The sequence below is a fragment of the Trifolium pratense genome, linkage group LG7, assembly GCF_020283565.1.
Source record: "Trifolium pratense cultivar HEN17-A07 linkage group LG7, ARS_RC_1.1, whole genome shotgun sequence".
NCBI classification, from domain to species: domain Eukaryota; kingdom Viridiplantae; phylum Streptophyta; class Magnoliopsida; order Fabales; family Fabaceae; genus Trifolium; species Trifolium pratense.
Window position 1 is genome coordinate 23,603,128 of NC_060065.1, and position 14,793 is coordinate 23,617,920.

At 37.8% G+C, this 14,793-nt stretch overlaps 1 protein-coding gene across 1 annotated transcript; it reads right to left on the bottom strand.

Annotated features, from left to right (window-relative positions):
• Positions 1-5,829: 5,829 nt before the first annotated feature.
• On the bottom strand, positions 5,830-14,162 carry LOC123896086. Its single transcript, XM_045946528.1, has 6 exons — positions 13,689-14,162; positions 13,179-13,570; positions 12,946-13,022; positions 12,702-12,852; positions 12,218-12,494; positions 5,830-6,027 (listed from the first exon to the last, which is right to left on the bottom strand). The coding sequence occupies exons 1-6, from the start codon at positions 14,160-14,162 to the stop codon at positions 5,830-5,832; spliced, it is 1,569 nt and encodes a 522-aa protein (XP_045802484.1).
• Between the last annotated feature and the right edge of the window lie 631 nt (positions 14,163-14,793).

Below are 14,793 nucleotides of genomic sequence, written 5' to 3' on the forward strand. Positions count from 1 at the left end.
CGTTCCTTATATGGATTTTGATCGTTTTTCAATTTTACAAAGGTTTCCGGTATTAGTTTTTGAAATCGGTGTTCGATTCGCACGTAAAATGAGGTCGAAATTTGGAAGAAATTTAAAAAATGTAATAGTTGTTGTTGTTGCATGGGGGCGCGAGAAGACATGGGGGCGCGCTATTTTATGATGCAAATTACATACATGCCCCAGTTGCTCTATTGTTTCAAAAAAAAAATGGGTATTTTTGTCCAACTCAAAAGGTGCACCTTGCTAACTTAGACCTAACTAGGTCTAAGTTAGAAAACCCCTATATATATATATATATATATATATATATATATATATATATATATATATATATTGATGATGATGATTGATGATTTATGATGATGATTGATTATATGAAAGAAAAGTTACAGATTATATTAATATCAAAAATTTCATATCAAATAGATTCAATTGTTAGAATTTAATAATTTTTAATTATTCGAATAAATTTCACTATTGAAATCATAAGAGTCCAAGTTTATTTTAAAATTTAGTTATAATAATTATATAATTTATTTTAATACACACGAAAGCACGCACGCACGCACGCACACGCAAGTGCATACACATACATACACACTAAGTAAAAATACAAATAAAAATAAGCCGCTAGGTTTAGTCTAGTAGTGAGGGGTTTGAGTAGTACGTTATAGGTTATAGGTTCGATCCACAACTCATTGCAAATAAAAAAAATACAAATAAAAATTGATGCACCTAAAATTTTGATACCCTATATGATCGCTCCTCTCGAACATCCTCCAAAATCCTCTACCAGAAAGGTACCTTTGCCATATTTTCTAATTGCTCCAATTATTTTGTCCACTCAATCAAAACCATTCAAATTGCCAATTAAATGAATGTGGGAAAGTGGAAAAATGATATGGCGGCCATATATATCTTTTTTACTTTCTAGCTAAGTTTGATTAGTTTCCATTCCACTTTTCTTCTTAAGCATTCACATAAATTTGGGTAAGATACCTGAAAAAGACATGTCCCATTTATTTATCTTCTTTTTCCCTTTTCCCCTTTGATTTATATATTTCTGGATGTTTTAATGTGTTATTTTTTTTATTAATTCTATCCAAACTTCCAAAGATATGGTTGGGATAAGTGCACAAACCAATACATGAACAAAGTACTCCTATGATTAACACCATATACATTGAAGTATTTGATTGTTGTTGGTCATTACATTATTACACAAGACATGTCTTATGTGTCTCTTTGCGTCAAGTAATGGGAATTTTGACACTTTAGGGGGTGGGAATTAGGAGGCGTTGAGGTTGGATGCAAAAAGTACAACTATTCAAATAATGGCCGATAAGGAATGATAGGGTGAGAGCCATAGTAGAAGAGAATTCATTCTATCTCAATCTCTCATTAACTCGTGATCATTATCATTACTTTTTGCAAAAGTATCTTCCGGAAGTTCTAGTTGGCTCATGGAAATTTTTAAAATACGTCTCTCACTAGGGGCGGACCAGACATGGATTATCGGTGTGGCTAAATTTTTTAGGCGTTATTGAAAAAAAAATTCATCGTTATCTTAATAATTCAGTTAAACAACAAACAACATATGAAATTATTATTAATACACATGTGTATCTAAAAAAATACCAACAATTCAGAAAATTTCTATTTCAAAAAAAAGAAATTAACAAACTATATCCAGAAAACTACAAAATTTCTATTCGAAAAAAAAAGAAAAGATTATAACTTATTGAATATATGTGAAATCATACATATTACTGTTGTTTGATACATCACAAGATTCTATCTTGGACCAAAATATATAGAACCCAAAATTTTATTAGCTTATAGTTTATTTTGATTAGCTAATTCAATTATGAAATTCTGGTATCGCAGAACCAAATGTTGTACATGATGGCGAAACATCTGGTCTGTCATGAATAATATGGCAAGACATATAACATTAACAACAGATACTGAAAAACATAAATAGTAGATGTTCTACACGATGCTCCAACATTTGTCAGGAGCGATAGTATACTGATGTTGAACGTGATGCTTAAGCATCTCGTACCAGTACAGACAAGTTAATAATAAAAGTGCAGAACGTAAAACACAAATTATTTGTTAACCCAGTTCGGCGCAACGTCACCTAATCTGGGGGATACCAATCCAGGAGTGAATCCACTATGATAGTATTAGTTCAACGCTAAACTCGCCCGTTTACAACTTATCACCTAATCACCACCCGTGCTATATTCTACCTAAGTCACACCTAGGTATGAGAACCTCCGCTCAACTCCTCTTAATCACAGCCACTGTGATCGTACAAATAACAACTTGCAGATGAAGACACACTTCTTAAACATTCACCAATTTCGTACTTCAAAGCTTAGGAATGGTTCACACACACTATCTCTTTGCTTAGAAGCTCTAGAGATATTACAACACTCTACTCATTACCTAAAGGTTTCTGAGTGAGGACATAGTGACCATCTCACAACCCGAGTGGTTCACTTACACCAACACTCCTAGAGAGTGGCTACATGACACGAAACCCTAAAAGACTACATCGTTGTAAATATTGATTTCGGTTTCGGTGAGCTGAACAATTGAAATTTCTGGCACACAGTGGACAGGTGTTGATCAAGGTGTATCAACACTTATCTGTATTAGACAGATGTTGCTAAAGGTGCACCAACACTTGTCTATAAACAGAGTACAGAACATAAAACGATAAAGACAATAAAGTAAATAACACACAAGAGTTGTTAACCCAGTTCAGCCTAACAACCAACTCTGGGGGATACCAATCCAAGAATGAAGTCCACTATCAGCAGTATTACTTCGAAGCTAAACTCACCCGTTTACAACTTCTCACTTAATCACTACCCAATGACACTTCTACCTAGGAACTCCTAGATATGAGACCCCGTCCCAATTCCCACCTTAACAACACACTCAGCATTGTTATCAGCTTCAACGATTACAAACGGTGGAGACACACTCCTAAGAAACTAGGATTCACTCTTGCTTAAAAGCTTGCGAGCAAATCACACAACACACTAGAACAATCTCCGTACTTCAAAGCTTAGGAGGAGTTCACACTTACAACTCAATAAACACAGGTCCTAAGCTTGCATCAATGAGATACAAGAAAGGCTCACAATTAACACTCTAAAATCCCTAAAACACACGCTTTGTAAGAACACGATTTTAGATGCTTGAAACCATATGCTTGCCTTCGTATTTATAGTAGTAGAACGACTTGGGCTTCAAGACAAAATTAGGGCTTCTAGAATTGCGGGCAGCAGCTGATATATTTTTGAAAATAATAGTTCTATTTTTGAAACACAAAAATATATTTTCCAAAAATATAATTCCTTTAGAAAATATAACTAGGGTTCGGCTGCCTCCTGAAAACACATTAAACACGTGTGCCTTCCTCTGTAAGAAACCTTGAAACAATTCTTCAATCAAATCTTCAAAAGATTGAGTAGAAAATAAAAACCGCTAGCTGGCGCGCACAGTCAGACAGGTGTTGTTCCAAAGTGTACCCACATTTGTCACAACACTTGGTGTAGGCACATATGTCTCAACACTTGGCTAAAGGATGTTTTTGCAAAATGTAGCCAACATACAAAAAACCCAACAATCTCCCCCTTTGGCAAATTTTGGCTAAAACAATATTAGACCAGTATTAAGAGAGATACGGTATTACCTTTCCTTCGAGTCAACATGATCACACAACTAGGAAAGAAAGTAACACATAATAAAACTACTTCCAAAAGAGTTAAGTAGCATCAGAGGCAATGCAACAGCGGAATAAAAACTGTAATCTGGCACGCAGTGAACACAATGCTGCACAAGATGCTATAGCATATGTTGCAGCAAGACAGGCGCTGAATAAAATAAAGCAATAAACAACAGAATAATAAATAACACAGATCGTTTGTTAACCCAGTTCAGTGCAACGTCACCTACTCTGGGGGATACCAATCCAGGAATGAATCCACTATAATAGCTCTAGTTCAAAGCCCTCGACCAACACCCGGTACTTGACTTATCGCCTAGACACTACCCGTGCAATCCTATCTAAGAACCTCTTAGATAATGAGACCCCGTCCCAAATTCCCTCTAACAACACGTACCATGTTGCTGTCAATAATAATAATCAAGATGGAGACACTCTCCTAGAAACTAGACCACACTCTTGCTTAAAAGCTTATGAGTGAATCACACACACTAACTCCGTGCTTAAAAGCTTAGGAGCAGCTTACAATAAACAACACAAACACAGTCCTAAACTTGCATCAAAACGATACAAGAAAGGCTCACAAAAAACATACAACCAAAACCTTAAAAACCGCACGCTTTATGAAAGACAAGGTTTTGAATACACGAGTTGTAAAGGCTTGAGGCTTCGCATATTTATAGTCTTCAATTGTCTTGATGTCCAAGTTAGGTCTTCAGACTTGTACAGCTGTGAGAATTGCGGCCAACCCTATATTATTTTCAGAAATATAATTCCTGTTGTTCCAAACAAAAAAAACGCAAAAATATAATATAATTATATTTTTGTTTTAAATCACTTTCCTTTGACCGACTTCAATAAAACTTGCTGAGTAAGTCTCGTCTTGCCTAGACGCACGTGCCTGAATATATAATTGAAGCAAATCTTGACTCAGATTTGAAATAAAAATTCTGCACGAAAACAGAGCTTCAGTATGCTGTACTATAATGCTACAGCATCTCAGTCCAGCATCTGGCTGGTTGGCTTTTGCAAAATGTAGCCAATCAAAACACCAACAATCTCCCCCTTTGGCAAATTTTGGCTAAAACAACCTTAGGTCAGTGCATAGAGAGATACAGTCTAAACTTTCCTTCGAGTCAACATAAGCACACAACTAGGAAAGAAAGTAGAACGATGCTAAGCTATTTAAACTTTCCTTCGAGTCAACATAAGCACACAACTAAGAAAGAAAGTAGGAAATTCATCAGATGAAAAGATAGCTAGCACGTAAGCATCAGAGGCATGCAACAGCGGAACATAACACATCTTAGCCTCAAAGTACAGATAGAGAGAAATAAACTCTCACATAGTGGATTCAAGATCGGAGAAATAAACTCCTTAAAATTTAAGCAACGCCACAGAGAATAGGAAAAATAAATTCCTATGAAAACACTTCAGACATGCATATCATAAGTATCATAAGTAGTAGAAAAATAAATTCTACCTACTCCCCCTCAATATATGCATAAACTTTCACTCCCCCTCAAAACATGCATGTAAACCAAACATGCTATACTAGATGCTATAGCATTCTTCATCACATCATGCACATATACATTTTACTCCCCCTTTTTAGCCATAAATTCTGACAAATAAAGTCAGTATCACATAGTAGGAGCAGAATACATATTTCCACAGAGTTATCAGATCATAGAGAACATAGAGTGCAGAGAGGAATCAGAGCATAGGAACTCATAAAGTGCATATACAAACCATCAGGGCATAGATAACCTGGAGTATCGGACCCAAACGACATGGATTATGCATGTTACAATCCAGAGAGCATCATGGCGTAGCCCACAAATTAAAATCCAAAAGGATATGCAAATAAAGCATAAGTAAGTCATTATAGAAGGACTAGCATCAGTGTCCTCCTCCTCTACCTTAGTATCACCACCTGTATTATCATCGAGAACACCAGGATTGACATTGGAAAACACCTTGAGGTCAACAATCATTTGCTTTATAGGCAAAACATCAGTTGACTGATTGACAGATGATGCAGCACAGTCCTGCAGCATGTGTTACTCAAATAGTCTAAAATCAAAAGACAAATCACAACCTCTCTTATCATCCTCAGTACAGATGCCAGGATGTTGTGCCAGAACAATATCACCCATCAGTGTAGGGAAGGCTATAGGCATCTTCACAGCACATGACTTAATATCTAGAACAGTTTCATCAAGAATATAAGAACCAAAGTCAAAAGGTGATCTGGGTCCCTACAACATATATAAACCGAGCCAAACCTGTAGCAACAATATTGGAATGAGTAGTTGGAGCCCAGTTGGCTGCTGCAATCTTGTTCAGGAGAACGTATTTTCCAGTGAGTGTCTTGCATATTTCCATGAACAAACATTTTCCCAAATTCTGGACTTTTAGGATCATCACAGTCATCTCCTATGTTTACAAAAATTCTTTGGTAAGCATCTCAAAGCACTTACCCAGCCCAGTCACAGTTCTCATCAAGTTCGCTTCATTAATAAAATCAACAAGCTCTTAGCATTGTAAAAAATCTTCACTTAAATTCCTTTCCACATCAAGCCTTCTTTAACCTCCTAGTACTAGAAGCAGGAGTCCTCTCAGTAAGGTTGAGATTGTCCACATAAATAACATTTGAATCTTTCTCAGCAGATTCATCAACATTCAAAGGAACAGACATAGTTTTACCACTATCATCAACATAAGGGATCACATAGATATCATGAACAAAAACATTATCAGTAGTAGTTGCTTCAGAACCCTTTTCTTTGTCAGGAACAATAACATCATCTGGAGACTCGGGTATCAAGATGTTATCCAAATTTTCCCGTGCTGCAGATGTTGTAGCATCATGTGCAGCATCTTTCTCAGGAACACTCTTCTTGACATGTTCCAACACAGAGTCATCTTTGACCTCAAATGGAGCGCTAATATCATTACCAACAAATGTTAAACACAGTAGGGGAGAACACCACATAACTTTCTCTGACAAATACTTTCTCACCACAAGAAACATCCTTATCATCAACAAACACACAATTCTTACCAAATCTTCAGATGTTTCAACATTACCCATAACAGCGTGCATTACTAAATAAGTTGAAGAGAAAACTGCACGCCACACTTGCAATAATTGCTATAACTCTTCAGATAGGCAAATCCCAAGTTTGCCTCGCAATTTTTCAAATTGGACCGCATCTAGAGCCTTAGTAAAAATATCAGCCAGTTGTTCTTCAGTGGCAATATGCTCAAGAGTCACAATACCTTCTTCAACTAGGTCTCTAATAAAGTGGTGTCTAATATCAATATGCTTCGTCCTGCTATGTTGGATAGGATTCTTTGAAATATTGATGGCACTAAGATTGTCACAGTACAATGCCATAGCATCTTGTACCACATTATACTCCAGCAACATTTGTTTCATCCATAATAGCTGGGAGCAGCTGCTACCGGCAGCTATGTACTCTGCTTCAGCTGTAGATAAAGATACACAATTCTGTTTCTTGCTGAACCAGGATATAAGGTTGTTGCCCAAAAAGAAACAAGCTCCTAGGGTGCTTTTTCTATCATCTGCACAACCTGCCCAATCAGCATCACAATACCCCTCTAGCATAGACTTGTTCTTGTAGACCCTCTTGGTACCAATCACATTAGTATTTTCTGGTCTAGGAACTAAGTCCCAAACTTCATTCTTCTTGAACTGATTTAGCTCTTCTTGCATAGCATTTATCCAAAACTCATCAGTAAGGGCTTCCATCACATTTTTGGGTTCAAACTTAGAAACAAAACAAGCATTAGGAGCTAAGTCAAGTGTCCTTCTAGTAGTAATTCCATGATTAGGATTACCAATAATCAGATCTGTAGGATGATTCTTTTGAGTACGAATGGGTGACCCTTTCTTTGAAGTAGCAAAGATTGGTTCAGGTATAGTAATCTCTGTATCATTCTTGAATTCCTCAATAGATTCAGAATCTATGCTACCTAGGATAGATGCTGTAGCATCTTCTGTATCATCTTTCACAACATTGTTTTTCTCTCTTTGAAGTAGAATACATAGATCTTTGAATACGTCAAAGGTCTCTGATTTCTTTCTAATAAAATTTATCCAGGTATATCTAAAGAAATCATTTACAACAACATAGGCATACCTTTTTCCTCCTAAGCTTTCAGTTTGCATAGGTTCCATCAAATCCATGTGTAGAAGCTCAAGAACTCTGGTAGTGGTAAGATGCTGCAGCTTTGGATGTGGCTTCTTGGTTTGTTTTCCAATTTGACATTCACCACAAATGCTTCCTTCTTCGATCTTGAGATTTGGCAAGCCCTTGATGGCTTCTTCAGGTATAGCTTTCTTCATGCTTCTTAAGTTGAGATGACCAAGTTTTTGGTGCCACAATTTTATTTCATCTTCTTTCGTGATTAAGCATGTCGACACATTTGCCTCTTCTTGGGGAACCCATAAGTAGCAGTTGTCTTTTGATCTGACGCCCCTCATCAAAATTTCACCCTCATCATTTGTAACCAAACATTCAGACTTGGTGAAGTTTACCTTCATCCCTTGGTCGCATAATTGACTGATGCTTATTAAATTTGCAGTCAATCCTTTTACTAACAACACATTGCTTAGTTTAGGCAAGCTATTACTGTTGAGCTCCCCTATACCAACAATTTCTCCTTTAGTACCATTACCACAAGTTACAAAACTAGTTGAGTAAGACTTTAAATCAACAAGAAATTTTTCAATTCCGGTCATGTGTCTTGAACAACCACTATCAAAATACCAGTCTTCCCTTGATGAAGCTCTAAGTGATGTGTGAGCAATCAGAGCAGTAATCTTCTTCTCAAGTTGAGTATCATCACTGGTCTTCACATTCTTACCTTTAGGTTTCCATTCTTGTTGAGTGGAGGGCAGTTGTGGAAACTGGTTTAGGCTGATGATGCCTGTTAGGGTATCCAAACAATTTGTAACAAAAAGGTCTTATATGCCCTTTTCTGCCACAGTAGTGACATATCCAAGAGTGATGTTTTCTTTTGTTCTTTGACAAGGGATGCTGCTTATGATGTTGTAGCATCTGTTGAGGCATCTTTCGCTTATGAGTTTCTTTTGGATGCATGTACGTGAGATCTGGGCTGTAACCTTTGTGTTTGTTGACATTCTCATAACTAAGCCCAATATGTTTAGGCTTTAGAACATTTTTCTCTAAGATTTCTTCTAGTTGACCATCAGCTTTATGAAGTTTATCAAGATGATCATCATCTTTATACAACATGTCAGAGAATTTTCTCAAACGCCAAATGTCAGCATTTAATTTTTCAATGACTTCCTTAGCTTCATCAAGATCAGAGGATAGATAATTTACCTCTTCTGGAGCTCATCCATCTTTGATATATTTTCAAATTTTTCTGCCTTCAATTGATTGATGGTTACCTTTTGTTTCTCAATGACTTTGCATATTTCTCCACTCTTGAGGCAGAGTTCTCTGTAAGAATCAGCAAGTTCTTCGTAGGTTACCTCTCCATCACAAGATTCTGTATCAGATGTAATAGTACCTGTTAAGACTGAGATATGTTTGGCAGTCACAGATGTTGTATCATCTTCTGAGTCATCATCATCAGACCAACTGACAGTTAGTCCTTTCTTCGTTCTTTTCTGATATGTTGGACATTCAGGTCTGATGTGACCATATCCCTCGCATTCATGACATTGAATATTCTTGTTTAAGCTTGACCTTTCATCACTCTTAGGTTTTCCTTGATTCACAATGCTGCGCATAGTGCCTGGAGCATCATTCTTAGAATTTGGTCTGGGTCTTTTGTCCATTTGTTTTAGAACTTTGTTGAACTGTTTTCCCAGCAACTCCATAGCTTCAGAGATACTTTCATTAGATTCTTCATCCTCTTCTAGATCTTCTTCATCATTTTTGGATGAAAAAGCAATGCTCTTATTTTTCTTTTCACTTCTTCCATTTACAACACTTTCATAAGTTTGGAGTGATCCAACCAGTTCATCCAGCTTCATCTGAGATATGTTTTTGGCTTCTTCCATAGCTGTGACTTTCATATCAAATTTCTTTGGAAGAGATCTGAGCAATTTTCTTACTAACTTTTCTTCGGGAATTTTCTCCCCCAAAGCATCAAATTGATTATCATAATCTAGAATAGTCATATGAAAATCTTGAATTGTTTCCTCATCCTTCATACGTAAATTTTCAAACTGAGTAGTAAGGATCTGTAATTTGGACATTTTTACCTGAGGAGTACCTTCATGAACAGTTTCAAGAATCTTCCATGCTTCCTTGGCTGAGACACATTTTTTGATCAGTTTGAAGATGTGTTTGTCTACCCCATTGTATAATGCATATAATGCTTTTGAATTTCCCAAAGCAAGCTCATCTTCTTCTTTAGACCAGTCCTCCTCAGCTTTTAGTTCAAGTGTTGGCTTTCCATCCTTGTCCATGACCACAGGGGGGTCCCATCCTTTCAGAACAGCTTTCCAAGTTTTGCTATCCATAGATTTTAGGAAAGCAATCATGCGTGATTTCCAATAATCATAGTTGGAGACACCAACTAGAAGCGGTGGTCTGCTTACAAGCCCTCCTTCTTTGTCCATGTTGCCAGACATTCTCCCTGGAGCTCACCCTATAACCAGAAAGGGTGCCTGCTCTGATGCCAATTGTAATCTGGCACGCAGTGAACACAATGCTGCACAAGATGCTATAGCATATGTTGCAGCAAGACAGGCGCTGAATAAAATAAAGCAATAAACAACAGAATAATAAATAACACAGATCGTTTGTTAACCCAGTTCAGTGCAACGTCACCTACTCTGGGGGATACCAATCCAGGAATGAATCCACTATAATAGCTCTAGTTCAAAGCCCTCGACCAACACCCGGTACTTGACTTATCGCCTAGACACTACCCGTGCAATCCTATCTAAGAACCTCTTAGATAATGAGACCCCGTCCCAAATTCCCTCTAACAACACGTACCATGTTGCTGTCAATAATAATAATCAAGATGGAGACACTCTCCTAGAAACTAGACCACACTCTTGCTTAAAAGCTTATGAGTGAATCACACACACTAACTCCGTGCTTAAAAGCTTAGGAGCAGCTTACAATAAACAACACAAACACAGTCCTAAACTTGCATCAAAACGATACAAGAAAGGCTCACAAAAAACATACAACCAAAACCTTAAAAACCGGCACGCTTTATGAAAGACAAGGTTTTGAATACACGAGTTGTAAAGGCTTGAGGCTTCGCATATTTATAGTCTTCAATTGTCTTGATGTCCAAGTTAGGTCTTCAGACTTGTACAGCTGTGAGAATTGCGGCCAACCCTATATTATTTTCAGAAATATAATTCCTGTTGTTCCAAACAAAAAAAACGCAAAAATATAATATAATTATATTTTTGTTTTAAATCACTTTCCTTTGACCGACTTCAATAAACTTGCTGAGTAAGTCTCGTCTTGCCTAGACGCACGTGCCTGAATATATAATTGAAGCAAATCTTGACTCAGATTTGAAATAAAAATTCTGCACGAAAACAGAGCTTCAGTATGCTGTACTATAATGCTACAGCATCTCAGTCCAGCATCTGGCTGGTTGGCTTTTGCAAAATGTAGCCAATCAAAACACCAACAAAAACTACTAGCCTCATGGAACAACACAAGGGAGAAATAAACTCCCATATTAGATGCTAAGAAGTAGGAGAAGTAAACTCCTAATAGTTAAAGTGCATCCATTCATCATAAGAACATCAGGAAAAATAAATTCCCATAAACATCTGAGAAAAATAAATTCTCAGTCATAGTGGATAGTGAACTCATTAGTCAGGTGCCATCACACTTGGCACAACACTTGTCATCAAACACATTCAGGCGATCAAGAGATATTATCACTCACACTCCCCCTGAATTCATGCATACGAACATCCGATAGAGAAAGAATAATTTACTCCTCCCCCTTAACACATGCATATTACTCACACTCCCTCTCAATACGAGCATAGATCAATAGCGCAGAAACAGTCACCAGATGTAAGAACATCTGTCCACACACTTGTCACACACACACACACACTACTCCCCCTTTTTAGCCATAATTTTGACAAACACCATGCATAGGAAAAACATAGAGTAGCAGACAAGAGAAATATCAGAGTGCACATATTACAGACCATAATGCACACACAGGTGCTAGAAATCCAGGGCCTTGCCCATAAAAGGAACAAAAGAGAAATACCAAAAGTACATCAGAAAAACATAAGAAAAACATCATAAGTCAGATAGAAGAACTTTCATCATAGTCCTCCATCATATCCTCAGTGTCATCATCAGAGCCACTAGTTTCCACACCTTCTTGTCCATCAGGCTCACCCTCAGCAATCTCAGCAGCTTCCTCAGCCTTGAGGGCCTCAATCACACGATCTATCTTCAATTTTCTGGCCTCAAGTGCTCTGCTAGCCTCAGTCAAGTCAGCAATCATCTGCTTCCTAGAGAGTACCCCAGCCTGGATAGATGAGCCAACACCTGCTGCAACATTTGTCCCTTCAAGCAGCCTTTGCTCAATGGTCAGCAATCCTTTCCTTTTACAAGGAATATCAGTACTCCTCAGAATATCTGGATGCTGCTCAAGGATGATATTACATAACAGAGTGGGAAGGGCTACTGGCTTCTCAACAGCATAGGTCATAGCATGGCTTAATGTTTCATGAAAGAAATATGACCCATAAACAAATTTTGCCTTAGTACCCCACAACATAAATGAATTTTCCTAAACCTCTGGCCACATCACCTGAGTTGGTTGTAGGCACCCAATTGTGTGCAGTAATCCTATTTAAAATGGCGTAAAATGGAGAGAGAGAGAAGTTGCAGCCAACTTAGCCTTAGTAGGCCAAACTTTCAACCTGCCAGCTGTGAGGACCTTGCAGACCTCATTGTCTGTAACCTTTATATCAGCCACCTCTTCAGAATTTCTTTGCAGATATTGGCTAATAACAGTTGGTGAGAATTTGACACACTTCCCACGAACAAAAACTTGCCTATATTCAGGACTTGCTGGATCATTACAGTTTTCAGCCACATTAATCAAAAATTCTTTGACAAGCCTGTCATAGCACTTGTCCAAACCACAGACAGTCTTCATCAAACCTGCATATTCAATAGCTTCAACAACACTTTGGCATTGGAGGATGTCTTCCTTCAGATTCCTCTCTAGAGCCAACCTCCTGTGATATACAAATTTCCATCTAGCAGACCCATTATCCAGATGGAATGATACATTGTCTAATGGAGCATAGGGAACAGACTGAGGGACCTTCTTTCTTCCTATACTCTTCCTAGATGTGCTTCCAGATGCAGCAACATCTGTCTCTAGCTCAAACTCAGAGTCACTAGTTGGTGGAGCTTTCTTTTTCTTAGCTTTTCCCTTTTCCTCAGTTCTAGGAACCACCTTACTAACAGGTTTTGGAGGTCCATATAGGGGCTTTCTACCAGTACCTTTTCCAGCCCTAGATGATTTGGGCGTTTGGACAGGTGTGTTAGCAGTTTCTATACCTTTACCAGCCCTGCTTCTAGTCCTTCTAGCCACACTAACATCAGAATTTGTAGGAACAGACTCATCACTAACAGTGGTTTCATTTACAATTATAACATCAGGATTTTCATTAACATCCTTATCAGCAGCAATCTCCTCACCAGCAGACTTAGGTTTGGGACTCTCATCAGACTCAGAATAGTCCACAAGATTTTCTGTTGCCAAAGACGTGGGTAACATCTGGCACAACATTTGGGCTCAGCGTCAGGTGTCACAACACTTGACGCAGCATGAGTCTCAGGACATGTTTTCTTGAGAGACTCGGCAGCAACAACATTATTGGTCTCAGTGGAAGCACCAATATTAGAATCAACAATAGTAGGGGGGTTAGGAACATTTTTCCCAATTTTTCAGACACAGCAGGGTCCTTTAAACATAGGGTTTCAGCAGAATTTGGAACATTAAGGTTTTGATTAAGAGAATTCTTACCAGATGCGTCAACATTTTCTTCAGCAAGATTAATGACAGGAGTAGCAGTACCACTCGATGGAAGTGGATCAATATGTAGTTCAGACATTGTGAAACTCCTCTTCGTTTCAGATTTCGATTTCTTGCTCTTCTTTTTCTTAATCGAAGCAGAGGGAGATGAAGAGTTGAGGCTCACATGTGATGTCTTCTCCTTCTTCGATGTTTTCTTCACCCTTTTAGCAGGACTAATAGGTGGTATACTTGAAAGGGGAATGGCGTTGACAACAAGAGAGTCCATACCCATGGCGGACTGAAATCGAGTAGCTTCGTCGTTAATTGGAGTGGTTTTTGCAGAATCAGACATGGTGAGTATAATGAAGTAAAATTTGTGGTTGATGAGGATAGAAGTTGAGCGATTTCTGAGAAAGTAGAAAGTTGAAGTTGAGTTGATTTTCGTGAGGAAGAGAGGAAGATGAGAAGTTTGCATGATGATGGGTTGGTTATGAAAAGCAAATAATAACTCCCCTAAGTTAGCGTGCACCAAAAGTGGGAGAGAGAAATCAACTGCTGCACGCTCTCCATGCAGTAACTGCTATTGATTTTCAAATAGGCAAATTCCTAATTTGCCCCATTAATTTTTCAAATTGACTTGCGTCCAAAGCCTTTGTAAAAATGTCTGCTAATTATTCTTCAGATGCAATGTGTTCAAGTGTGACAATTTTTTCTTCCACAATTTCTCTTATAAAATGATGTCGTATATCAATGTGCTTAGTCCTACTATGCTGAATAGGATTTTTAGAGATATTTATAGCACTCAGATTATCACAGTAAAGTGTCATGACATCTTGCTCAACACTGTACTCCTTCAACATTTGTCTCATCCATAATAATTGTGAACAACTACTACCAGCTGCTATATATTCTGCCTCAGCTGTGGATAGTGACACACTGTTTTGCTTCTTACTAAACCAAGATACTAGATTGCTTCCCAAGAA

Excerpts from the sequence above, each read along its gene's own strand:
- LOC123896086 (XM_045946528.1), bottom strand. The coding sequence starts at position 14,162 with ATGTCTGATTCTGCAAAAACCACTCCAATTAACGACGAAGCTACTCGA. Across the intron at positions 12,853-12,945 it reads TGAAGCTATTGAATATGCAG|CAAGTCCTGAATATAGGCAA; the intron begins GTTTGATGAAGA and ends GTAATGATCCAG. Across the intron at positions 6,028-12,217 it reads GAAAATTGAAGATAGATCGT|GGACCCAGATCACCTTTTGA; the intron begins GTGATTGAGGCC and ends TATATGTTGTAG.